Source organism: Phasianus colchicus, chromosome 6 (assembly GCF_987193195.1).
Source record: "Phasianus colchicus chromosome 6, bPhaCol1.hap1.1, whole genome shotgun sequence".
NCBI lineage: Eukaryota > Metazoa > Chordata > Aves > Galliformes > Phasianidae > Phasianus > Phasianus colchicus.
The window spans coordinates 6,464,534-6,489,410 of NC_143441.1; the positions used below are offsets into that span (position 1 = coordinate 6,464,534).

General features: G+C 40.1%; 1 protein-coding gene across 4 annotated transcripts in view; it reads left to right on the forward strand.

Moving 5' to 3' along the window:
- BMPER (BMP binding endothelial regulator) overlaps positions 1-24,877 on the forward strand; it is a 144,862-nt gene that overhangs the window by 75,919 nt on the left and 44,066 nt on the right. For 3 of the 4 annotated variants that reach the window (XM_090142283.1, XM_031608358.2, XM_090142284.1), the window contains 5 exons: positions 1,715-1,824; positions 2,428-2,568; positions 4,821-4,925; positions 10,231-10,276; positions 20,498-20,827. In XM_090142283.1, coding sequence (XP_089998409.1) covers positions 1,715-1,824; positions 2,428-2,568; positions 4,821-4,925; positions 10,231-10,276; positions 20,498-20,827 — 732 coding nt within the window. The remainder of the gene's footprint in view (positions 1-1,714; positions 1,825-2,427; positions 2,569-4,820; positions 4,926-10,230; positions 10,277-20,497; positions 20,828-24,877) is intronic. The other variant, XM_090142282.1, reaches the window with a different exon arrangement.

The following is a 24,877-nucleotide window of genomic DNA, read 5'->3' on the forward strand; positions in this document are numbered from 1 at the left end:
GTTTAACTAGTGGTTATGAGCCAGCAAAGCTGACCGACCATTAAGCCAATATCTCCATCACCACATCTTTTTAAAGGATAAGTCCTTTGTCGTTGTTTTTTTACCAACTATTTGAACTGGGTTGGCCACCCAGAATTGTGTTGGGTTGGTTTGCAAGGCATGGCAAGACAGCGTGAGAGAGAGCTTGACTTCTGCTCACTTGCTGATTTAAGTTATGAGATGGAAGTCCTGGCCCCACATATTGATTCAGATGTGTTGTTACAGATGGGGGTATGTCTTGGCTTTGCCTGTAAGTGGTGCATGGATGTGGAACAGTTCCTTTTAGGGCTACTGAGCATCCTCAACTGATTTCATATGTTAGTTGTGCAAGAGAAATTAAGCCTTTGCTAAAGTATGCATATTCAGTAAAAGGGAAGTTGGTTGTGCAAGCACGGATTAGTCCAAGGTACCTAGCTTACAAGACAGATAAATTGAAATTGCATCTAACTGAACAACAGCAATTATTTCTTAGCTTTTTAAAAAATAGTTATTTGCATATAAATATTTGTGAAAGCTTAAGGCTAATCCAATGGATTCTGCTGTGTGCTTACCCTTCTGTTCACTTATTTCTTAGAGGAAACTGGAAACTTTTTCTTTTAAGCTGCTCTGCTTTTATCAAGACTTATTGGAAAAGGAAGGGATTACAAATTAGAACACAGGGACAAACTTCAGCTACCCCAGCTGCCAAGATTTGGCAGTTTGGGAGCTAAAGTGTTGGGCTAGTACTTAGTGACTTATATTTACTTATAGTGCCCACTTATAACCTTGGAACTGATGCCTGTTTAACATCAGACCTCAGAAATGATAAGCTGGGAGACTGGCAGCCACTTCTAAGAGAACTTATTAGTTAGCTGCCACCAAAAGTAAACAGGAAAAGATATTCTAAACCAGAAAGATAAGTATAGTGATTTCAGAGTTTTTGTAAAGACCCCATGCTTATCTATCAGAATGGGCACGTGTTCCAAGTTTGATCTCGAAGTGCTTGTAGATTTGCAGGACTTCAGGAAGCATTTGGTATTGATGCTACCTTCCCTGTATAGTGCTCTAAGCAGTGCCTTGCTTTCATGCAACCTATTTTTTTTTTTAATGCCTTCTGGAAAGTATTTTTTGTTGTTTCATTTTTCTTGTAAACTATGCAGATGCCTGTATTTCTTGCAGCAGTGTCTAAACACGGTACACCAGGCTATTTTAATAAGACTGGGCAATACATATGATTTTTCTGCATCATTATCACTGGATTGGTTTAGTTTGGCTGCTGTGAACCCCTGAGGCAGATATGCTAAAACCAGTTTAGGCTGCTTTATTTGATAAGTTATTACACTGAGTTAAAGACTGTTTAAACTAGTTTAAATGTACAAACCCTAAGAGTTTGAGTGCTTACTTTTTATTCATGTAGCTGCACTGCACACTTTATGATGAAGAAAGACTTTTCCAATATAAACATGTCATAAATCATTAATATTCCCTCCCACAGTAAAATTGTATAGATGAGTGTGTGCTAGAAGAACAGAGAATTGTTAAAAGTACATATTTTCACACACCAAAATGGAAACACACAGCAAATGACATATTGCAGATGAATTTGGTCTAGTGACAATAAGCCCTGCTATTTTTGTTGTCAGTGTGGCATCTCTTCAACCACATTCTGTTTTTATTATTGTTTGTTTATATTCAGGACAGAGGAAAGTGTTTGACCTCCCATTTGGAAGCTGTCTCTTTCATAGCAATGTGTACGATAATGGATCCTCATTTATTTATGACAACTGTACGATGTGTACATGCAAGGTAAGCCCACAGTGCTTTGGTATTGCATGCTGGTTGTCTGACTTGGCAGTAGCTTGTAAGGCTGTGGAGCTGTAAGCCCTGCTAGGATTCTGCTTTGGCATCTTGTGTGGTCCTTCAGAGTCGGGTCTGAAGAGCTCTTGCAATTGTGCTAGAAAAGTTTAAAAAGCTACTGAGTGCCTCAGTTTAGACATGATGCCTATCATAGTGATGCGGAATAGTTACTCAGATTATATGACCTTCTTTGAGTTTGCATTAAGCTGCAAGAAGAGTTAACTCGCTACATGGTGAACTAACACACTGCTGCTAAAGGGAAGTGATTACTGTATGTAGTTGATCTAGCATGACTATGATTATATGCACTTTTGCACCTATCCAGGGACAAAGTAAAGTGTTGCCAGACCAGAGTCAAGATTTTGCAGGTAAACAGAGTGCTTCCATTAATCCAGTTAATTATTTTTGTTTTCTCAGAGCTATCCAAAGCAATTGAGCTCTTAGCTTGCTTGGATGCAATGGCTGAGCAAGCGAAAATGTTTTGATAAGGATGCACAGGAGTAGAAACACCTAGGTGATGGTTTAATGATTTCCTATTATCCTTTTACCCAGGATTCAACAGTGATGTGTAAGAAGAGGTGCTTGCTTCCTGGAGAATGCAATAAAAACCAAGACCACTGCTGCAAGGAATGCATCTCCTACATCGCTCCTGAAGAAATGAAAGTGTGCAAGTTTGGCAGTAAGATATTCCAGGTAAGTTTCAGGTGTGGCTCAAGAATAGATGCTGAAACAACACAGACTTACTGTAAGTTAGTGTTGTGACTTGCTTTTTAGCAGAATTCTCACCATCATTTTAGATGACGGAACAGCTCAGAGGCAAAGCACAGCAAAATTTGCCAGCTGGTATTTTTTTATTGGAGTCTCTGCAGATTCCGCTGATACGAAGCAATTAAGACTAGTTCCTCCTTGTTGCGATGTGTGTCTCTCCCAGCTTCTGTTTCAAGACAAGTAATGCATTTTTAGCATGAGTTTTTTATGTTCTGCTTTCCCAAGCAAATGCTGATATTTATGGATAAGATATTTTTGAGAGGTGTGTAGGCTTTATCTGCTGAGGCAGTCTCTTCCACAGCCGAGCAGTAGGAGCTGTGCAAAGTTCATCTTGACTGAAAGTTACTCATTGAAATTTCACAGCTCTGCTGAGGACAGCACCTCTGACATCTCAAGATTTGGATAGCCATATAATAACAGTTACCTACTGCGCTCTCACTCAATGTTTTCAAATCACAGGGGATACTCTGCAAAACACTGCTCATGTCACTGAGACCCTGTATGTTTTTCCAAGTGGTGCAGTTTTTTTTAACACTGTGTCAGAAAAAGGTTTTGTCACCTTATGGGCCATCTGTGAATTAAGAGCTCCTTGAATCAGATCAAATGTTAAATCCCATGTGAATATTTCTTTTGCTCAGCCAGAATTGCTTCCCATTTTTTCTGTCTTTTGTGTATGTAGCTGAAGTGTTTATTCTGGAAATTACATGTGAACCTACTGTACACTGAGACTATACTGGATCTGATTGGAACCTTCACACTGGTACTGTAGTGTTTTGAGAACAAGTGCCTGCTTCTTAGGCACCCAGATAAAACACTCTGCTTCTCGTGAAGATCTTATTATATTACTAAGCATCATATTGAATAAGAAAAAAATAGAGGCAATACATCTATTTCTTGCCCTGTGTAAGAAAAGATAAATCTGGTGTAGCTCAGTTGAAGTTAATGGCCTAACACTAGTAGAACGGGCACAGGTTCATTGGGAAACTGGGCAGTCAGAACTGTGTTCCCTCCTGTGCAAAAATGGCCGTGAAACAAAAATCACAGTAGCTGCGTTCAGTTGGTTGGGAAATATTCTGATACCGTAGGAGATGCTTGGAGAGTGGTCAATAGAAGTGCACCAGAATGCACGCTGCCTCAGAAACATGAGGCTATCTTAACATGGCGGGGACGTAGAGGACAGTGGAGAGACAGCCTTTAGCTGTGCATGTTGCACTGAGTAAGTTGGACCCCTTGGCACTTTGGATATCATCTATTTTTCTCTCTGGTCAGAACGTCATGTTGAGGTGGGCACATAATTGTTCACAGCTGTTTGGTTGGACTGCCTGTTCTCTGCTCCTGTCAGGTCTATCCTCACCCTTCCTTCACAGAGGTCCAGCAAACAGAAAACATGCACATTTTGGCTCTAAGCAGACTAGCACAAGACTGTAAGTGGGTGAGACAGAATGTTTTAGGAACCACACTTGGCAAATGAAGCACTATGGAGAAATGAGCCAGGGCAGTTCCACGAACAGTCTTTCCCAAGTAAGTGAGGATAAGGCCATATTTTGCTCTGCACCTAATACTTCAAGAGCTGTAGACTCTTACCTGCTATGCATTTGAGGAGCTCAGTCCTGTATCTCTTCTAAACATTTTCAGATGTTTAGCAGATCGAGTGTCTATGAAAGTGCTGTAAGTAATCTAAATTAGAATTCATTATTCAACCATTCCTGCCTTAAGCCAAACTGATGCTGCATCTGGGAATAAATTCACTATATGCTGACATCTTAATCAAATACTTTCACATGCAACAACTTAGACATCACTCAACCAAATGAATCAGGTTTTTTCTAATTATGTCAGTTTAAATGAAAATTTGTGGGAGGTGTGATCATATCTTAGGAACATACCGAAGAGAAAACAATGCAAATGATCAGGACACTGATGGAAAGCGCCAGTGTGATTTGATTAGCTTTGGAAAAATAAATGTTTGATCTGGAAGGCTGAAGGGAAGAACGCCCCTCTGAATTTGATCTTTGTCTTTAATACAACTGGATGTGGACAGATACCTCAAAATAATATAGACAAAACAATGACATAATGCCAACAGGGAAAGTTATCCCTTCTTGTGCAATGATACCTTGCTGAAATAGCTTCCTGTTGCCACCCCAACTGATACTAGATCATGTTCCCTCTTGCAGGATGGAGAGATGTGGTCCTCTGTGAACTGCACCATCTGTGCTTGTGTGAAAGGCAAGACAGAATGTCGCAAGAAGCAATGCATTCCAGTCAGCAGCTGTCCTCATGTGAGTTTTTTAAAAGAGCGTGGCTTTCTTCTCTGCTTTTCACCACCATTATGTTTGTCAGTGTTTCTTGGAAGTGTGTGCATAGCACTGGGGCATGTAGATTGGAAAGTAGACATTTTTTGGCATATTAATTTAGGCTGGTGTCTTCCAAGTGTGCTATTGCTACTCTGAATAAGAGCTTCTCGCCTCTGTCTTTGCTTTGCAGACTGTTCCTTTTCCTCCTCCTTACTTTGTCTCAAGTACCTGGAGTGCAACATCTCTTTCACTTATGTTAAGTAGCTTTGTAGAGTGGTGAGATGACTATATAAACATACATTTAGCTTGCAGATGTTAAGCGTCAAAAGCTTGTACTTCCTTTTCTTAGTGCATATGAGGCTTGAAACTTGGTAGGACAGGTAAATTAAATGAAATAAAAAAAATTCTATCAAACTGTGCCACAGTTTCAGCCTGAAAAACAATTATTTGAATGTCTGAAGTGAACCCAGAGTGTGGTGCAATTACGCCTTACTGAACTGCTTAGCGTATGAAACCTTGAGGTAAAATCAGCTTTTGTTTCTTGGATTTCTGTCACTGACAAATTACTTTGTTTTAATGGCCCAAGCTTTCAGAAGAGGGAGCTCTAAATAGCACCTCATGTAAGGTCAGATCTTTGAACAGAGCTGCAGAAGTGAGAGCCAAGTGGTTAGCATTATACCTTCTCAGTGTTTCCCTCTCCATCCTGGAAGCCAGTCGGGAAAATATGAGTCACAGACACCTAGGTATAAAATTTTAAATGACAAACTTTAGTTTGTAAAATTTTATATGTGTGAACTTTTGACAGCCAGAAGCTGTGGTAGAATAAAATGCCTGTACCACAGTGCTCCTGTTTCTGCTGTGCCAGTGGTCTGCAGGAGTGATGTTTGTATCCTCAGAAGAGGGGACAGTCTTTTCCTGTCGCTCCAGTGCTCACAGCACAAGGTAGTTTTGTTAACAGGCCTCATATGAGATACTGCACACAGGAAATAGGAAAAAAAGGAGCTCTTCTTCTGGGAGCCAGATGAGGCCCGTGGTGATCAGCCTTCCTTGCTTTTCACAACATAAGCAGGAGGTGAGAGCTTGGACCCTTCCGGTCTCCTCAAATTCTTAGTTGTTGACCCTGGCATATACTGCATCTCATTTATATCTTCTCCATGCAAAATGCATTTCAAACATTCAAGATGTTTCTGAGATCAAATAACTAGTTTGATGCAATATAATTCTTAAGTGAAATAAACCACTTCAGCATTACCCTATATGAATTACAGCATTGCGATAATCAACTAAAGTGGCTTCTGTGAATGAATTCACTGTTCATGGAGAAGTTAGTGAAAACAGTACTGGCTAAAAATTCATCATCTGCAGTCCTGTGGGACCATAACTGACTGATGTACAAACTGACTGGTGTACCAACCAGCTGTTTCAAGGTTAATGCAAACCCCTTAACTGCACTAAACCTCTGAGTTGATTCTTCAGACAAGGCTCAGCTCCTCAGGGCTGAAAAGATCAGATTATGTTATCCTGCAGAGCCCTTCCCTCTAGCATCTAACCAGTCACCCTATTCCCTCTTTTAAAATGGAGCCCATTCCAAGCTGCATGTGAAACCACCCTCCTCCACAGATACAAGCTATGTTTCTGCTCTTTCAATCTAAATTGGAAAGACAAGCAGGAGAGGGAATGTAAACTCTAGAGTGAGATTTATTTTCCTATTCCAAATGGATACCACCTCAAGTAATTTTAAGGCAAATAATGTATGCTAATGGATGTAAATCTTTCACTTTTCATCTGTGCTACGCTCTCTTTGATGAGATGTACTGTCAGAAATCTATAAACATTAATCAAACACACCATATTTTCAAGATAAAGATATTTTAGTGATTCTGATACTGAAAGTATGGGTATCGTGAACAGAGATAGGCCACTGTCTCTGAAAACTGTAGGGATATGAACTCTTTTTTTTTTCCTCTCTTCCCAATATTTCTGCTATTAAGCAGTCTCTATTGGCTGTTGAAGACTGCTGTGGAGTAAAATTGCACCTTAGGTTGTCAGTCTCCATACAGTTATCTCATTAAAATTGCATTAGGATGCACACAACTAAGTGAAAGCATTGAAGATTCACAACGCAGCTTATTGTTTCTTGACTTAAATGCTTTTTGTTTCTTTATTCCTTTGTTTTTGTGATGGAATATTATTTATCAACATAGATTTTAGTCAATTATTTCTTGAAAGGATAAGTTTCAAAGTGACATTTCAGCAGAAATTTCTAGTACTGTGCAACCTTTTGTATTATTCATTCTATTGGTGGCAGGCTGCCATATTTTAAGAGACTGTTTCTGCCATTCCTTTAATTTTCTTCATAGAACTAGGCACATTTTTTCATCCCTTTTATTCTTCTCTTTTTGAAATGTTTAATTCTGTATCAGTAATTACAGGTAGCTTTTTTCTTAGCTTCTTTTATCTGCAGCAGGGGCAATATATCTTTTCCAAATTCAATTGCTCCTGTCATAGCTATAGTAAAATCAGTCCTTCTTGGGCTTCTAGTGAGCCCTGTGGCTTGTGGTTCCTGTTTCTGGCTTTCTGGCAGTTGATTTTATGTTGATATTTCCTCTCAGTTACCTGGAGCATCAGCCTGCAAGGTGTGGTGCATGCTAGACCCCATTCAACACTGTTAAGCATGTGTCCAGTCTTGCTGAAGGTCCTCCATGTCTGCTTGAATACATGCTTAAATGCCATAGAGAAAGGGAGTATAATCTCAACACTTGGCAAGTCTGAATTTCAGACAAACATTAGACCTTTTCTTACTTAATTTGTTATTCACTTGCCTTAGCCCTGCTCCAGCCTCCTGCTTTCCTTGTGCCATCTTCCTTCTATTATCCATGATTATCTATTTCCTCCTTGCCTCTTTTCCTTATGCCTATGCATTCTCCACTAATAATGCTTGCTTGTGGAAATGGTCACTGGTCACAGATGTCTCTTTTTGTACTTCTGGAAGAGAGTCTGTTGCATTTTACAGCACACAACCTTTTCTGATGTCCAGAGCTCAAAAGTTAATAGAATTAAATTCATGGCATGTGAAGATATTTGCAGAGTTTGATTTTGAGGGTAAATTTTGAACCCATGAACTTGAAGAGAGTTGAAAATTTATTCAGAACATGTTCTCCCATCTTTAACGCAGACAGCATTTAATGTTATACACATCTGTTATTATTACAAACAAAAAGTTGCTGTTTTTACTCTAGTGCCAAATGAGGCACAAAAAAACAACAGCTGTTGCTATTGCATAACCAAACAACCCCCTCAATTAGTCCTGACTTAGAAAAAAACCCAAAACCTCAGACATAAAATTGAAAACCTCATAAAAAAGAAGAAAAATCCCAGAAAATAAATAGACTCAAATGTGGTCTGCTTATAAATATTCATAGGGAAAAATGGGATCACATCACTTAGCCCACTCCTAAGGGAACCCTCAATGCTAACGAACTCTTGCAGCACATGTTAGCAATAACGGGTTTCCTTATTCTACAAGACAAAAACAGGATCTCAGGCCAACATGGTGGCTCAAGTAACCAGCCTCAGCAGGCAGCCTTGGAGATTGCAATTTCACTTGAATTTTTGCCACTTCCAGCTTGGCTGATGATTTCAACTCTTTTATTGAAACAGAGGTAAGGCTACGGTGTGCAGCCCTGGCATTCAGCTGCACGTCTTCCTTTTGTACAAATAAATGCTGCCCAGCTCTGTACTTCTGTGCAGTTTTACTGGTTCTTTCTTAAAAGGATTTTGTGCTAGCAGGTGCTTGATAGGTCTTCTCATTGCAGCCTGGTCCTCAGTATTTTCTTTGCTCTGGGACCTGGTGGTCACACAGATGTCTAAGCATTGCCCACATGCCAGTGAAACTCAAATCCATTTCATTTCTCAAGACCAGACGTGCCTAAAATCCATTCTTTCCATGTGCAGTCGCACATTCAGCAACAAGCTTACGCTGAACTTTTATGCCCTAATGAAGACAATGAGCTCAAGCACGCTCATCACCTGGAGCTCATTTCTCCCCATGCACAGTGTCAAAGCTTGGCAGCGTTTTTTGGCAGAAAGCAATGTAGGTAGCAATATGGCTTGCATTCTAGGTCCACTTCCCCTGTCTCTGCATGGATCTGCCACCCCTTTCTTGTAAGCATTTCTCTACTGCTGAGTGTTTGGAGCAAACGATATTGCAGCTCCACTTGCTCCCTCTTACCTGCCACTCCTTGCTCACCTGCTTGGTGGGGAACAGGACCAGTGGTCACACAAAGGGGACTCTCTATGTTCAACTACAGTTCTACTATTGGACTGGAGTGTTGGTGCCGGGGAACAGCACAACTCCATATGCCTCTTCCTTCCCCTTACGAGAATGTGGGTGAGCTCCAATATCACCATTAGTTCTGTTACAACCCCTGCCAGTTTTTGCTTGGAAAAACATATCATTCAGTCTGAAATTTTCCAGGCCTATCCTCTGACTTGATGGTAAGCTTTTGGGAATTTAAGTAAAATCAGAGAGAACATCTTTTAATTTGAGGATGACTGAAAAAGAAAATGAATTTATGTACAAAGAAGCGTGATTCCTACTTCTAGCCAGCCTTGTATAAGACACAACTATAAATAAAACTGTCATGGGCAAAGTGGTGAGTAAATACTTGAGACTTGCATCCATGATCCTGTGATTAGACCAGATTTTTTATTTTCAGATGTTGCATGTCTTTGGATGTATGCCCATTTACTTCATCAGGCAACTTGGTCTGAGATTGGTAATATAATATGGTAAGAGGTACCATGGGATTTAGCCATGAAAGAAATCTGGCCAAACTAGATATCAACTAGTGCCTCCTTCTTTCCTTCATTTCTATAGGAAAATGAATGATCTGGGGGCATGGGGGACTGTTGGGGTGTGGAGGGCTGCAGATTGCATAAGTGTCCATAAGTACATTAGGAAATATATGCTATGTGGTGATCTTGGTAACTAAATGATTAGTCTGCTTTTAGATATCTGTGAATACATGAGCCCAAAGTTCTTTCACACTCTCTAAAGAGAAAACTGGTAACAGAGAAGTCTTTTAGTATTACATTTCTAATAAGACTGCCAGGAAGCTTTTTGAATAGTTCTGTCTGCTTTTAGCACCTGATATTTGAAGCTGTAACCAGGGCATTGAGTTCAAACACAACTTAAACTATTTTCAAAAGCTTATCCAGCCTTACAAAATAACACAGTCATTGCTCCAAAAACTCTTTCATTAAATCAGCCTGTCTTTCTCCCAATTAGGGTAAAATCCTGAACAGAAAAGGATGCTGTCCTATTTGCACTGAAAGTAAGTTCTTTCTTCACATTTTTAAAATTCTTTTCTATTATTTGGAAGAAAATAAATATAGTAGAAATATGTTTGCTTTCTGCCTTCTTTTTATAGACCTTCTTTTTAAAGGGCAGGTGACTCTTTCTGGCTACAGTTTGTTTCCTATAGGTCTATGAATTTTAAATAAAATGCCTGAAAAAAGGAATCTATTTCTTTTTTTTTTTCCCCCCAAGTGACACCATTTGTGCTAAATCTGAGGCATTGCTCTTTGAAGGACATACTTGGCCTGTGAAATTTGTAGGTAATTAAATAAGCGATGTATATAGAATTGTACTTTTTAGGACTGGGTGACTTTTATATCTGTAAATAACAACCCTGCTGTGCAAGAGAGGGGAAGCAGTCAAAGTGTATACACAATTCAATACTTTTGCATAACAGCAATGGAAAGTGCAGTAGGAAGCTGTTCTTCTATCTGTGTGATGTTTAACTCAACCATCACCTTTTTATTCCTTTACTCTTCACTTCAGGAATGACCATCTTCCCATATCCCTTGCAATCTTTCCCAGCTAACAAATCCTGCTTGCACAAATATTTACCCTTAAGATTATCCTATTTAAATCAGCATGGAGACCTGTCTTCACTGAAGTTATCAGGATACAATTATGTATTTCCTTCAGGATGTGCTTAAGTATTTTACCAAATAGGACCTGAATGTTAAAGTGGGGCTCTATGATTTAAGACCAGGTATTTTGAAAACAGAATGTTTCCTAAATTCAGATTGTTTTTACTGATCTACTCATTTCTGAATAGAACATAAGACAGACAAATTCTATAGACTTACTATTTTTTTCCACTCTGTTCATCAATTGCTTCTGAATATATAACTTGTAATAAAATAAATCTAGTTTTCTTCAGTATCAAAATGAAGTGAAATATAAATGTCAAACTCAAGAACGCTTGAAATAAAGAATACCAAGAAGGAGAAATGAAAGATTGAACTGAGTAGCAGCTGAATTTATGTATGCTCAGTTTCAAGGGTGAAGACATTTCCCTATCACTCTGCTCAAACATGACATGTTATTGGTGTCATGAATTTATTGATCGCTGTCTTGCGTGTCTGCTCTTACATTTCAGTCTCATTTAGCCTTTCTGTTGTGCTCTTTTGTAATATGAGCAGTTTGCTGTTAGAGGGAGGTAAATAGTGGGGCCATCCATTCCCTTGAAGTGCTGAAGGTCCTCTGTTATAAGCGGTTATGAAGAAGGCATTTCCTTCTAGCAGAAATCCTGCTAGAGAACGATGACTTGTGACAACTGTTCATGGGGGAAGCAAGCAAAAAATGTTTGTTTAAAGTAAAAATACCTCATATAGGAGCCAGATGACCTTAGACTCAGGACTTCTTGATGATATAAGAGAATGGTCATGACTTTAAGACGTGAAATTAAGGGGAGAGTATCAGCAGCCAGCAGAATATGTTACATTTACATTCCTATTATGAATGAAGTGGCAGATGTTTGATCTTAGTTTAAAAGCAGTCTTTTTTTTTTTCCACAAACAAGTGTGCAGAGAAAATTCTAGGCAAACCATGGGAATTTGGACTCTGATTCAGCAGCCGTTAGAGCATCTCCCCCAATTCAAATGCATGGGTCCACTGTGTGAGGAAGCAGTAAACCTACCTGAAATCTGGAAAGTCTCTAGTACAAAGAAATTGACAAGTCCAGTTATTTTGTGAGTTTTTGACAGTTGAAGGTCTGCAGCCAGCCTCCTCCTTCAGCACCAGACTGAGACTATGATATTCAGCCAGGGGTTTTGAACTACCAGGAACGGAGATGCCACAACCTTTCTGGGTAGCCTTCTCCAAAGTTTGACTCACCTCATGGTAAAATTTTATTCTTTATATCAAGCCAGAATCTCCCTTATTCCAAATTCTGCCTCCTGTTTCTTGTCCTTCTGCTGTGCAGCTCCATTAAGAGCTTGACTCCATCTTCTACATGCAGGTACAGTCAGATTGCTCTTGGTTCTCCCAAAGCTTTCAGGCTAAACGATCCTGTTCTCTTAGCCTCTCCTTATGGGTCTACATTGCACTGGCTCTGTGTATGACTGGGAGGAGAACTAACTGTCCTGTAGTGGTATGTTCCTCTGTTGCACATGAAATGGATCCTTTTTTGGAGAGGTGTCTCGCTGTGGGTACATTTAGCATTTGGAGGAGGACTGATGCTGATCTGATTCTAAGGCTTTATGATTAAAAGTAATTCCAAGCTTTTATTAGTTGATGTAATCAAAGACTTTAAATACCTACTCTCGTACAGCACCAGTAGCCATTAGCATTCTAACAGCTGCCATTTGCAAGGAATTAGTTCCACCTTTGTGCCAGAAGTGCTGTAAATCTCATCATAGCATTTTGACAGGTAAAATCATAAGTGTTTCAGTGATGATCACAATCGCAGTCCAGTTGTTAGAAACGTTGCCAATTCAACCTATTCCTGATAAGATGCAGATGCATAGCCCTTTCCCTCACCCACCCACTCATACTGATCCTCTCTCCACATGTTAACACACCAGACATATTTGTTGGTCCAGAAGATATTAATTTTCCAAAGTAAAAACAACATAGGAGGTACGAGAACATACTGTACACAGGAGAGCTCTGAGTACAGTTCAAATGCAGCCAATTTCTATGAAGTGGGTCACAAACAGTCACGTTGTTAAAGGATCCATTTTAAACTGAAAAAATAAAAAAAATTAAAAAAAAATCAAAGGATTATTTTTCAAAGCAGTTTGTTGCAGAGAGAAAAAGTACCTTGTCTCCTAACGGACTAGGGAGTCCCTTTTGTCTACTGTTGCTGAAGTTAACTGTGGTTGGTTTTGGCATGTTGCTGTTTAAGCTCCATGGCTGGTGTACAGTTATCACTAATTAAACACAGTGGTCATACCAGTGGAAAATTCAACAGTTTAGTTTATTCTGCTGTAAAAATGTAATGAAATGTACTCTTTTGGACTTGATTTAGAAAAATCACCACTGACGTCAATTCCATAAATTAGTAATCCTGTGTTAGAGCAAGGTCATTTTCATATTAAAAAAAGAAAACACTAAGCCTGAATTCAAATAATATTAACAGACTGCTCTCAGAGCAAGCTGGGAATTTGCAGTGGAGACTAAATCTTTGTTCTTGACATTGAAGAATTGATAGCCTTTGCTGAAATTACAGCATGCAGTAATGCTTCCTCCTGTGACTGTGCAGATATATTTTAATCATTATCAATACCTCTAACACAGTCATATTAAGTTGTCGTCAGTTCTTGTGGACAGAGATTTTTTCAAAGAGTACTGCAGTCATCTAGGTTTAGTAGGACTATAATTAATTTTGCAGTAAAGACCTTTTTTTTTTTTTTTTGGTGGGGGGGGCAAAAACTTTTGTTCACCAATTCAGCATCTTTGTAAATTGACACACAGCACTGAGCCAAACTCAAGGCGTTTGGATCCAGCCAACCAGCCTTAGGACTAAAAAGTTGGTACTTTCACCTGCTCCTCTATGCAGATCATTTTATTTGTATTTATAGAAATACTAAAAAATTGATGACTCTTCAAAACAACAGCAAAAGATTAAAAAAGAAAAAAAAAAAATAGTGTTACGCTTTGTAGTTACCTATGAAAGCAGGAATCGGGATGAAAGGATCACAAAGAAGTCTGTTGGTCCTATTTTCTGTTATTTCCTTGCCACAGAGAAATACATCAGCAAAAAGACTGCAGTTGCTTATTCATACTGGAATGCTGTTCATAACTTAGCTCCTCAGTCATTTCAGCTGTGATGGCCTACTGTATAAATATGTATTTGAACAAATTGGAATCGATATTTTATTTATGAAATAGACCATAAAGACTCCCGTGGAGTTTTTGACACCACACCTTGTAATGTGTATTATATCAAGCTGCACTATGCAACAGTTATGAGGAAAGTACTCTAAGGCTACGCATTTTTTAAAGAAAAGCTAATGAAATTCTATTATGTGTGTTCTGTAGCTAACTTTCAGAAGTTAATAATGTGTTCTGTTTGATTTAGGGCTTAATTCAGCATATGGGCTAATTGCATTCAAAGTTTCATTTCATTTTTAAAAAGCTGGGATCTTTTTTGAATTATAGATGTGCAACCAGAACACTCTTACACTGGTAAACTTCTATTTTTTCCTCCTTCTCCGCACTTAGAATATGTCCAAAACAATTTTAGTTATAATTTAAAGTGTATTTTTCTTGGCCACTCTTAACTAGCTACAAGCCCAGAAGAGTGTGACCAGACATCTGGACATCTTGGACTTCAATTGACTGCTCTGATGTCCTGAAAAAATAAAACAAGCTATTCCATGAGCACCAGAGCTAACAGCCCGGTTTCCTATGGATTTGTGTCCCATTTCCTTTATACCCTAACAAATAATAAACCGAGCTAGAGACAATATATCCTGTGGCTGTTCTGGAGCTAAAAATGTGCTAATTGGCCAGCCAATATGCTCATGCTCTTTGGCCGGTCAGGATGTGTGTGCTGACTGTCTGTCTGGCCTCAACTAAACAGTCTATATATAATTCAGCCTTAAAGGCCATATACCACACTGGGGGTAGGGGCATTAGCCTGAAGGCACATAGGTACTTTTTGGCAACCTGTTATTATTCTTAACTTTACTCAGCATACTACTTAGTTGAACTTGAGCATCCCTCTGTTAAATTTGTTTTAAATTGGCCAAAACCGGTTGTGATTTCATTAACTTTCTTTCCTCCTTAAGAGAGTATGTTAAACCTAAAATGTTCTTTTCCCTGCTGTTTCTTTTTCAGCTTTTTTTTTTTTTTGTACAGATAAATGTTTTTTCAAACCCTGTGCTCCTTGCCTACAATGACCTTCCCAGTTAGTTACCTTTCCTAATGAAAGTCAGTATTTCATTTGAGTTGGGTGCATGATTTGTAACATGCAAGGAGAGCTGGCCAAGAGTTCCACAGTATTCGCTTTAGCACCTAAATGCTATTATTACGAGTTTGCAAGAGAGCTCTAGATCGTTAGGTGGGAACTAGGCAAACTGTGTGAGTTACATGTGAAGACCATCAAATGTAAGAGCTTGAAGTCCATATTTTGTTGTTCAAAAAAAAACAAATGTGAAAACTGTCTTGTTCCAGAAGTTTATACAAAAGCCAGGAGTTTTGAAAATTGATTTGGGCACCGAAATGTGGGATTTCCAAAAGGCATTTACAGGTGTTTGCAGCCAGCTTCTAATAGTGTTTAATCAGAATTGAGTGCCTTAACTGCGTAAGGTGCTTGGGAAATCACAGCTCTTTGTGCATAGTTCTGTGGTGCTTTTAAAAATCTGTGTCTTTCAGGGAAAGGAACACAGGTATATTTGCCTTCATATAAACGCGCACGTGTAGATGAGCAGAAGATACTGAAGTTGAGAAATGCCAGGTTTAAAACAAGCAAGAGACAGTAATGTTTCAGGCACTGTGCCAAAGGATTTTGTGGATGCTAAAAATGTTTCTGGGTCAAAAAGAGACTGGACAAATTCATGGAAAAGAAGTCTATCGGGGGCTATTAAATAAAGACAAACCCTGTCTAGCTCAGAAAGTCCCTAAGCTGGAAATAGTTGATGGCTGACAGAGTCTTAGGGAGAGCATCTTGTATTATTGCCCTTTTCTAGACAACTGATAGAGACAAGGAGTATCTGCAATAAGCTAGCAAGAAGTTGCTGTAGGGAAAGGGATCTGCATCCACAACTCTCTGCTTCATTAGCACATATGCTTCCCGTGTTGGAAAGCATAGATTTGGCAATGCAGTGATACTCTCCATCCACTACATCTCAACAGAGAAGAAATTCACACATGACGCTAACTAGAGAACAAGTGTTTCCAACAGATTTCAAAACCAGCCATGCATAAAGGCCTTTTTTTATTTCCAAAAGAAAACAAAAAACAACAATAAAAACCAGAAACGAGGAAAGCATAAAACGTGATGTGATTGAAACTCTCTCAAAAGGTAAACAACTCAAAACCTAAAAATGGGTGGAACGCTTTTACATTGCCTGCCTTTTGCAGTCTTGTTACACCCTGTATTAAGGTTTCTTTCAAGGCCAGACAGTTCTTATTTTCAGTGCCTGAGTTATCACACACACTCTTGCAGAGTGTGGGTTTATTTTTTAAGGCACCCAGAATTTTAGTAATCCTTTCAAGAATGTTTTACACAGTGATATCAGAGAATCAATTATTCGGGCTGTATTTAGGTAGATTTTCCTTCCCCCATTTCCTTGGTTATTAAAGAAAAGAGCAATGTTTGGATCAGGCATGCAGCTATCCAATCCAAAATACATTCTTTTTTATTTTAACTGCACTGTATCAAGTTGACATATGACGTGCCACGATGTAACATAACATAAAACAACATTACTCTGCATAACACATTAGAAATTAAAAATAAATATTTCCTTTGGATCCCATTGGCACTATCAATTTTACTTGCACATCTCTGAATTATGTTTGTTCCTCTCTCATTTTTGCCTTTTAGCTACTTTCATAGGTGAAGAACTGCCCACTCTCCCCCAACATGTGGGATAGTAGCGTGTATAACATCTCTACATTCTTGGCCTCTAAAAATGCAAACAAAAAACAATTCTCATCACTGAAATCTTCTCTGGTGCTTGGGCTCATTTTTTGTTGATGGTTTCCTTGTTTTTAGAAAAGTTTTCATTATATTTAAAGAAAAATTAAAACCTGAAAAAATGAAATACAATCTGAGCAGGTAATAAAATGTATCTTAATATTCACCATGCAGTATAATTGCATGAATACATAAGGAAATCAGAAAACTTATTTGTATGATTTAGTGGCAGCAAAGTCAGATGTTCTCTGTACAAAACCAGGAGATTTTTTCCTGCTGGTGAATAGTGTGCTGGTGGTTAAAAACTCTGTTGTTCCTTTCATTTGAAGTTTGCAAAAAATAATCGTGGATAAATGTCAAGTAATCATTTTATGGACTTTGGAAAGCAGTTACTGATATCCTTATTGTTGGCAGTGGGAAAAGAAGATTCACAAAAGTGCATGTTTCTTAAAAGCACACTCAGACATCTTGGTTTTCTGGCACTGCTTAAAGTCCTTAGGCCCTGACTTTGTTGATCAAATGTGATTCATCAATGACCTGATGAAGGGATAGAGTGCATCCTCAGCAAGTTTGCTGATGCTATGAAGCTGGGAGGAATGGCTGATGCACCAGATGGCTGTGCTGCCATTCAGAGAGACCTGCACAGGCTGAAGAGTTGGGGTTGAAGAGTTGAACCTTATGGGGTTCAACGAGACCAAGCGTGGAGTCCTACAGCAGGGGAGGAATAACTGCATTCATCAGTACAGGTTAGGGGCTGACCTGCAGGAAAGAAGCTTTGAAGAGAAGGATCGAGGTGTGCTGGTGGACAACAGGTTGGCTAAGAGCCAGCAGTGTGCCGTGGTGGCCAAGAAGGCCAATGGTATCCTGGGGTGCATTAAAAAAAGCGTGGCCAGCAGTGTGAGGGAGGTGATCCTCCCTCTCTGCTCTGCCTGGTGGGGCCATATCTGGAGGATCTGCCTTAGCAGAGAGCTGGGACTGTTCAGCCTGGAGAAATGAAGACCGAGGGGAGATCTTATCAATGCTTATAAGTATCTAAAGGTAGGGAGTCAGGTGTGGCTGGGCTCTTTTCAGTGGTGCCAGTGACAGGACAAGAGGCAACAGGCACAAAGTGGAACAGAGAAAATTCCATATGAATATGAGGAAAGCCTTTACTTTGTGGGTGACAGAGCACTAGAACAAGCTGCCTAGAGAATGTTGTCGAGTCTCCTCTTGTGGAGATGTTCAAAACCCACTTTGGCACTTTCCTGTGCAATCTACTCTAAGGAACCTGCTTTAGCAGGAGATCTGGACTAGGTGATCTCCAGAGATTCCTTTTAACCCCTATGATTCTGTGATTTTGTGATTTTGAATTCAAGTGGACCTGTCAACATGATGTGCTTGAGAAATCACAACTTCTGGTCCCTGGTTATGAAACATAGTAAGGTGGCATACTAATGATTCCAAGAGTGGCTTAACTAAAGACTTAATGAAAAAAAAGAATGGATGTGACAAGTTAGGAGTCCGTTACAAATGTTACCCAGGTACCGATTCTGTGATGGTACTGCACTGTGCAGTGGGGAAGACTGGGGTTAGACTTTTAAGACCTTACAGTAAGGGTCACTGAGAGCTGCAGGAGCTAGTGATGGGATTCATATTACTCCTGCTCTATGAAAACAGGGTATATATGTGTCAGAAATCATGTAGGTATAGGCGATTCTGCATTACAGCTGGAAAAAGGAATGGTAAGGTCTCCTGGGGCCCCCTTCATCCACATCTTCTATACATATCCCTGAACAGCCTTTAACTGAAGCTAGTGAAAACATCAGAAACAATACAGCTGCTTTAGCACAGCCTGTGCCTAGGCTAAATAGACCGAATGAGAAAAGTGTATTGCTTACTCAGAACTACATTACATTCCATCATAGAAATTCTGTGTCTCTTCTCCATAACGTGTCTCCTTCTTTCTTCGTAGGCTTGAATTTTCCCTTTTTGTTTTGCTGCCTTTTCAGAGAAGACATTGTGTGATAATTTTTTTTCAGCTAAGAAATAGCATTCTCTGTTATTCTCCGTTCCCCTAGGCTGTTGGCCTTTGTTTTGTTTTGTTTTTTGATTGATGCTGTTCTCAGCTGTCTGATTACTGAGTCAAATTTTCTTACTGTATCAAGCTGTCCCCCTAAAACAGACATCATCTTTCAATAGCAGCCTAAGCCCATGGGTATTCAGCTGGCAGCAGCAGTGTACATTTCTCTGTCCTGAGATTCCTTCTTCCAAGAACAGCGGCAGTGAGATGTGGTTAGGACCTATTGTTATACCCAAAGGCTGAAATGCAAATTGCTGCTCTCCTCAACTGCTAAGCAATTCAATCAATTGCTGGATAACTGCAGGGTAACTCAGAATTGTTGATATAAGTGTGGACAAGTTCTGTCTTTGAGAACTGTGACTTCTCTTGACCAGCATAGAACTGAAAGCATCAATAAGACATCTCCCTCTAATTGTAAAAATGCATGTAACTAGCAGAGACACTATGCCCTTAGATAGTCATTGCATCATGCTATTCATGTACTGCTGGCTTTTGTTGTGAGAACAATAACCACTAAAAGTCAGTTTTGTATAAATAACGTGTGACAGTTTGTAGTATTAAAAAAGTATGTGTATAGTAAATGGTGATCGCATTTCCTCAGTGATAGTTTTCAGCAACTTAATAGTGGTACAAGAGAAGATTTTGAAAAAATATACCTATTTTATATATTTATACATATGCCTATATAAAATATGGACAGAAAGGTCGTGCTGAAGTGGCTTGATGGCTTTTAACTTCGAAAAATCATTCTTGCCTAACCTGGGACATTCAAACTAAACCTCAAAAATATACAGGTGATATTTTGAATTCTACTTCATTTATTGGATTAGGGTTTGCTCCCACACAAAACTTAAGAGTGAAAGTTCATTCTGGGTGAATCTGACTGAAAGGAATGCCTCCAGCTAAGCTCTCAGAGCAGATAGCAGAATGATACAGGCTCCTTCAGAGAGCAGCTTCCCACATATTAAAATAGGTATCTAAAACCAGTGAGATGAGAGACTTTCTAGTTGTGTTTGTTTCTTTCTGTCAGTAAGAAAGAAACCGGATGATTTGGTCAAATGTAGACACTTGTGCTGGGAAAGCTGGAATGAAGTTGGAAGGCTCCCATCACACAAGTCCAGGGATACATGGGCTCTGCAAGGCCCTGGGCTCTGCCTGCGCTGAGACTGTGAATGAGGCTTGCATTTTTTGTCAGTGAAACTCAGCAGTCTCCCAAGGCATTGTAACAACCTCAGCTGTCCAGGTGGCACATTATGTTTAGGGGACTCATTCAGAGGTTGGAAGATTTGTCTTTGGTTCCTAGCTATAGTTTAACCTTCTCATGTTGAACCAAGGATTGATTGGCATTTAGTTTTCACTTGCTTTGGGAAAGATTTCTGCTAAAACCACGAGGTTTATACTTTTCAGATAAATGTATTCCTATTGGTCCTCAAAAAAATCTGCCCTGTAGGGCAGAAAGATTAGTTGAGAGCAGCATCCTTTAAGTTCTTATCAACTGCTTTTTTCAAGCTTCGATTGATCCTGATATAGCACTTTTGTTTCTCACTCACCTGCAGAGCCTGGAGTTTGCACTGTGTTTGGAGACCCTCACTACAACACTTTTGATGGACGGACATTTAACTTTCAGGGAACATGTCAGTACGTTTTGACGAAAGACTGCTCCTCCTCTGCCTCGCCCTTCCAGGTGCTGGTGAAAAACGATGCCCGTCGGACCCGTTCTTTCTCCTGGACAAAGTCAGTGGACCTTGTGTTGGGCAGAAGCACCATCAGCCTCCAGCAGCACCTCACAGTGAAGTGGAATGGGACCCGTATCTCACTACCCTGCGAGACACCACAGTTTCAGATCGATTTGGATGGTTATTTGCTGAAAGTGACAACCAAAGCAGGTAGGGCAACTGTGTGTGTGTTTCCTCCTAGAAAAACTTCTCAAATGCAACAAGAACATTAATTGGTATAAAACCACAACAATGGCAATAAATATATCAATTAGAGATCTGAGTAACCTAAGTACTTGATAATTCTTTCAAAACTCTTCCAGCCTACAAGCAGACAGAAATGCAGCTGTGAGTGAAGCCTTTGCAGAACACGTCCTAGACTATATTTCATTCTGCAGTTGACAATTAGCTACCTGCATAGATAAACGTGCCGTGATTTTCACTTCCAGTAACTAGAGTGGTTTGTTCAGTGTAATCATTTAAAGAAGACTTGGGTACTGAACGTGAAGTTTTACTACTTAATTTTGTGGATGACAAAATTAAGCGGAGCTGTTGAATCGCTCAAGAGCAGGGAGGCCTTGCTGAGATATGTTGACAAGTGTGAGGGCTGGGCAATCTCCAAGTGCGTGAAACTGTACGAGAGTTAGAGCCAAATTCTGCTCCTGAGATGTGGCGGCCCAGGACAGAAGTACAGATTTGGGGAGAAGAGGCAGGAGAGCCCCTCAGTGGAAAGGGATCTGGGGGTTCTGACAGCAAGTTGAATCTGAGTCAGCAGTGTGCTGGCAGCCCAAAGGGCCAACCATACCCAGGGGTGGTACATCAGGGCCACACTGCCAGCTGGGCAAAAGAAGGGCTTTGTCCCCCTGTGCTGTGTGGCCTCATCCTGAGCATTGCATGTAGTTTGGGCAGTGCAGTCTAAGAACTACATAAAACTGGTAGAGAACATCCAGAGGAGGGCTATGAAGATTGGGAAGGGTCTGGAGGGCAAGGTGTGTGAGAAGTGACTGAGGTCCCTTGGTTTGCTCAGCCCGGAGCAGAGGAGCTGAGGGGAGGCCTGATGGCGGCCGCTACTCCTCACAGGGTGCAGAACAGCAATGCTGAGCTCTGCTCTGTGTGACAGCCACAGGGCTGAGGGAACGGCATGGAGCTGTGTCAGGGGAGGGTCAGGCGGGGGGTTAGGAACAGGTTTTTCACCATGACCTGCAGTTATAGCACCAGGCTGCTGGAATTGGACTCAGTGATCCTTGTGGCTCTCCTAACTTAGGATATTTTGTGATTCTGTGTTTCTCAGATACTTACGGCTGAGAACAGACATTCAACATTCATTTTTTTCTACAGTTGCAGCAACATACCTCGCAGTCTAAGTGGAAGATACGTGGAAAATCATAGTTACTAATGGTTGGATTAGGTTTAAGTTGTCAAATTATGGAAACATTTCACTGAGGCTACCCACTAAAATGGACATCCTCGTTTAAAAACCAAGGCTTAGTTTGCTGTTTAATGCCATTGTTCTGTGCTTGCTTTGTGTTTGGGTAAGAGTCTCTCCAAGTGGAACAAACTTCACAGCCTCAGAAGCAAAAGGAAACGAGAAACTTTGAGAATCTGGCACATTTTTTTGTAGAAAAAGGAGGGAAGATAGCAGATTCTCAAGTCCTTAGAGACCTAAAGAATACATTTATTGTCAAAATTCTAAACCGGAGGACTTACATTTGTTTTGATAAACTATTTTGAGCTATAGTATGCTCGCATAGATAAATACTGAGTGGAAGCTAAGAATTTCCTCATTAGCATGTGTTAGGTAGCGCTTTAGTCCTGGGAGATTTCACTTAAACAGTGAAGTACTGTTTCAGTGAGAATACTATTTACTGTTAATTCAATTAAATGCCATGTGCAAACAGTGAAACCAGTCTTTCTTATGGAGTGGTATGGTCACAAGCATGAAGCATAGTCATACTCATTATCTGGAGTCTTTTTTTTTTTCAAGGGGTACACTAGCACCCACTGTTGAACTGAGAATTTAGACACCTGTTCATATATCCCCTCGAAATGTAAGTCTGTATAATGTGGATCCCAGCTCTGGGTTCATTCCTAAAAGTGGCAGTGTAGATTTTTGTGGCTGTCTGTAAAATGCACACAAGTTGACCATTATTCACAACTTCTAATTAAAAGCATCTTGAGGGTTTCTCTTTGCAGCCAGCTGAACGCTATGAATACTGGCGATGTGGATTTCATTAGCCAACCACAGGCCACGGAAAGGTTTTCAGTTGAAGATGAATGACAGCTAATCCCGCTGCTATTCCATTTGTCTTTGGTGCAAGCCTAATAAATGACTGCACACATCCTTGTCCATGTGTTGGCAGAGGGAGTGCAAACATGGCATATGACAGCATACCAAACACTGTGTAATCACTGCAAATTATAGTCTAAATAATTCCTCCCCTTAACAGGGAAGGATTAGGTTTCTCTGACTGAAGGCAGCATGATAGGCCAAGTCCTCCTTCCCTCAGCACAGAAGACATGGAAAGAGGCAGAGAACAACATGACTCCATTTTGCTGAGAGAGGATAAGCAGCAGAGAGGCTGTAGAGAGAAGAAATGTGCTGAGTGAAACTGTTTTAAAGACAAAATTTCTATTCCACAAGAAATTCAAAAGCCAAGGGAAAAAAATCTGAGAACTTTCTGGAACATGGATTTTTAAAAAATTTATGCTTTCTCAACACAGTGGGGGAAAAGAGGCAAAGGAAGGAGATAATGAAAAATAAGCAAAGCTACCGAACTAGAAAAAAAATTGAAGTAAAATTGGTCTGGAAAGTGCAGTCTGGTCCTTACAGCTCAGTCAGCATTCCCTTGGTTTTTGGTTTTCCCTTTGCAGAGCTGGGAGCTGAGTCCTGGATAAATCAGGGGAGTCCAATGCATCAGGAAGCCTTGTGGTCCCTGGCTACAAGGCAATCTGCATGCCCTGGAGTTACATATCCTGAGAGTCCAGGCTTCCAGACAGCCCACCAGGCGAGCTGGCATGAAACCAGCTTGGAGCCATGCCTGGGTTCTGTTGGAAGTTCATTGAATCTGATATGCCTCCCTGATGCATTTCATTTCTGATGAATTGGCATTTTCCCGTGAAAACCTGTTTTGTTGCTGAATTCCTCACCAGTTGTATCCCTGGGTTCCACAGCAGCAATTCTGGCACCCTGATCTTGCAGGTACTCCCAGTACTGTCTAGCATGGTGTTGAGTCCTTGTCTACAATGTGTATATTAATGTATTAAGAAGACAAGAGAGCTGATGCTCACAGAGTTGATGCTAATTCATCTGTCCCTCCAGCGCAGGAGGGTTTTTTGTTGTTGTTTTTCTTCTGTGCGGATCTTTTTCACATATCTGCTTTGCTGAGATTTTCTGTTGGCCCTAGATCTTTAGGGAGGAATGATCTGCCAGTTCTTGAGGATGCCTTTACCATGAAAAATCATGCAGAACAATTGATGGGAGTTCCCAGCATGTGAAACTCAGTGTGTGATGTGCATAAATCCAGAAGAATTTCTTTTAAATGCAGTAGAGCACATAGTGTGCCAAGTTAAGAAATCAAGTAACAAGTTGGTTAAGTGTCCTTCAAAGAAAGAGGAAAATTGGAATACATTAAAAAGTAACTCTGAGAATGTTCCTTTTCTGCACATCTCCAGATGGGACAGATGCTGCATCCTTTGGCTTCCAGTCTCACCACTTGGATTCTGATTCTTGTCCAAGCGAATGGGAAACTCATCCATTGGGAGGGAAAGAGAGGAGGTTATAGGCACCAGGAAGCTCTTCCAAACAATTTCTGTCTGCCAAGGAGACCATTTTAAATGTTGCTCCATAGCATAATCCCGTCTGTCACAGCTCTAGTTGGTTTACAGGAAGCAACTGAATTTTCTGTGTGTGAACAAACAAAAAGGCACACACTGCATGGTGCAACCAGGCTCTGACAGAGTTATCATACATGTTAGATTAAATACCCTTCTTCATTATGCCAAAATGGAAGAAGCTCCACTATGGATAGAAACCTCTAGGCTGTTCATGAAAGCTAGAAATCTTGTTAGTATAGCTGAAGACAACCTGGCATTATGAATTTACTTGCTATGCTTGCATCTTAGCAATTACAGCAAATATAATATAATTACATTATAGCTAAGTAGAAAAAGTATGTCCACTGCTGGTAGTTAAACTGTAACTCTCTTGAATCAAATCCCATA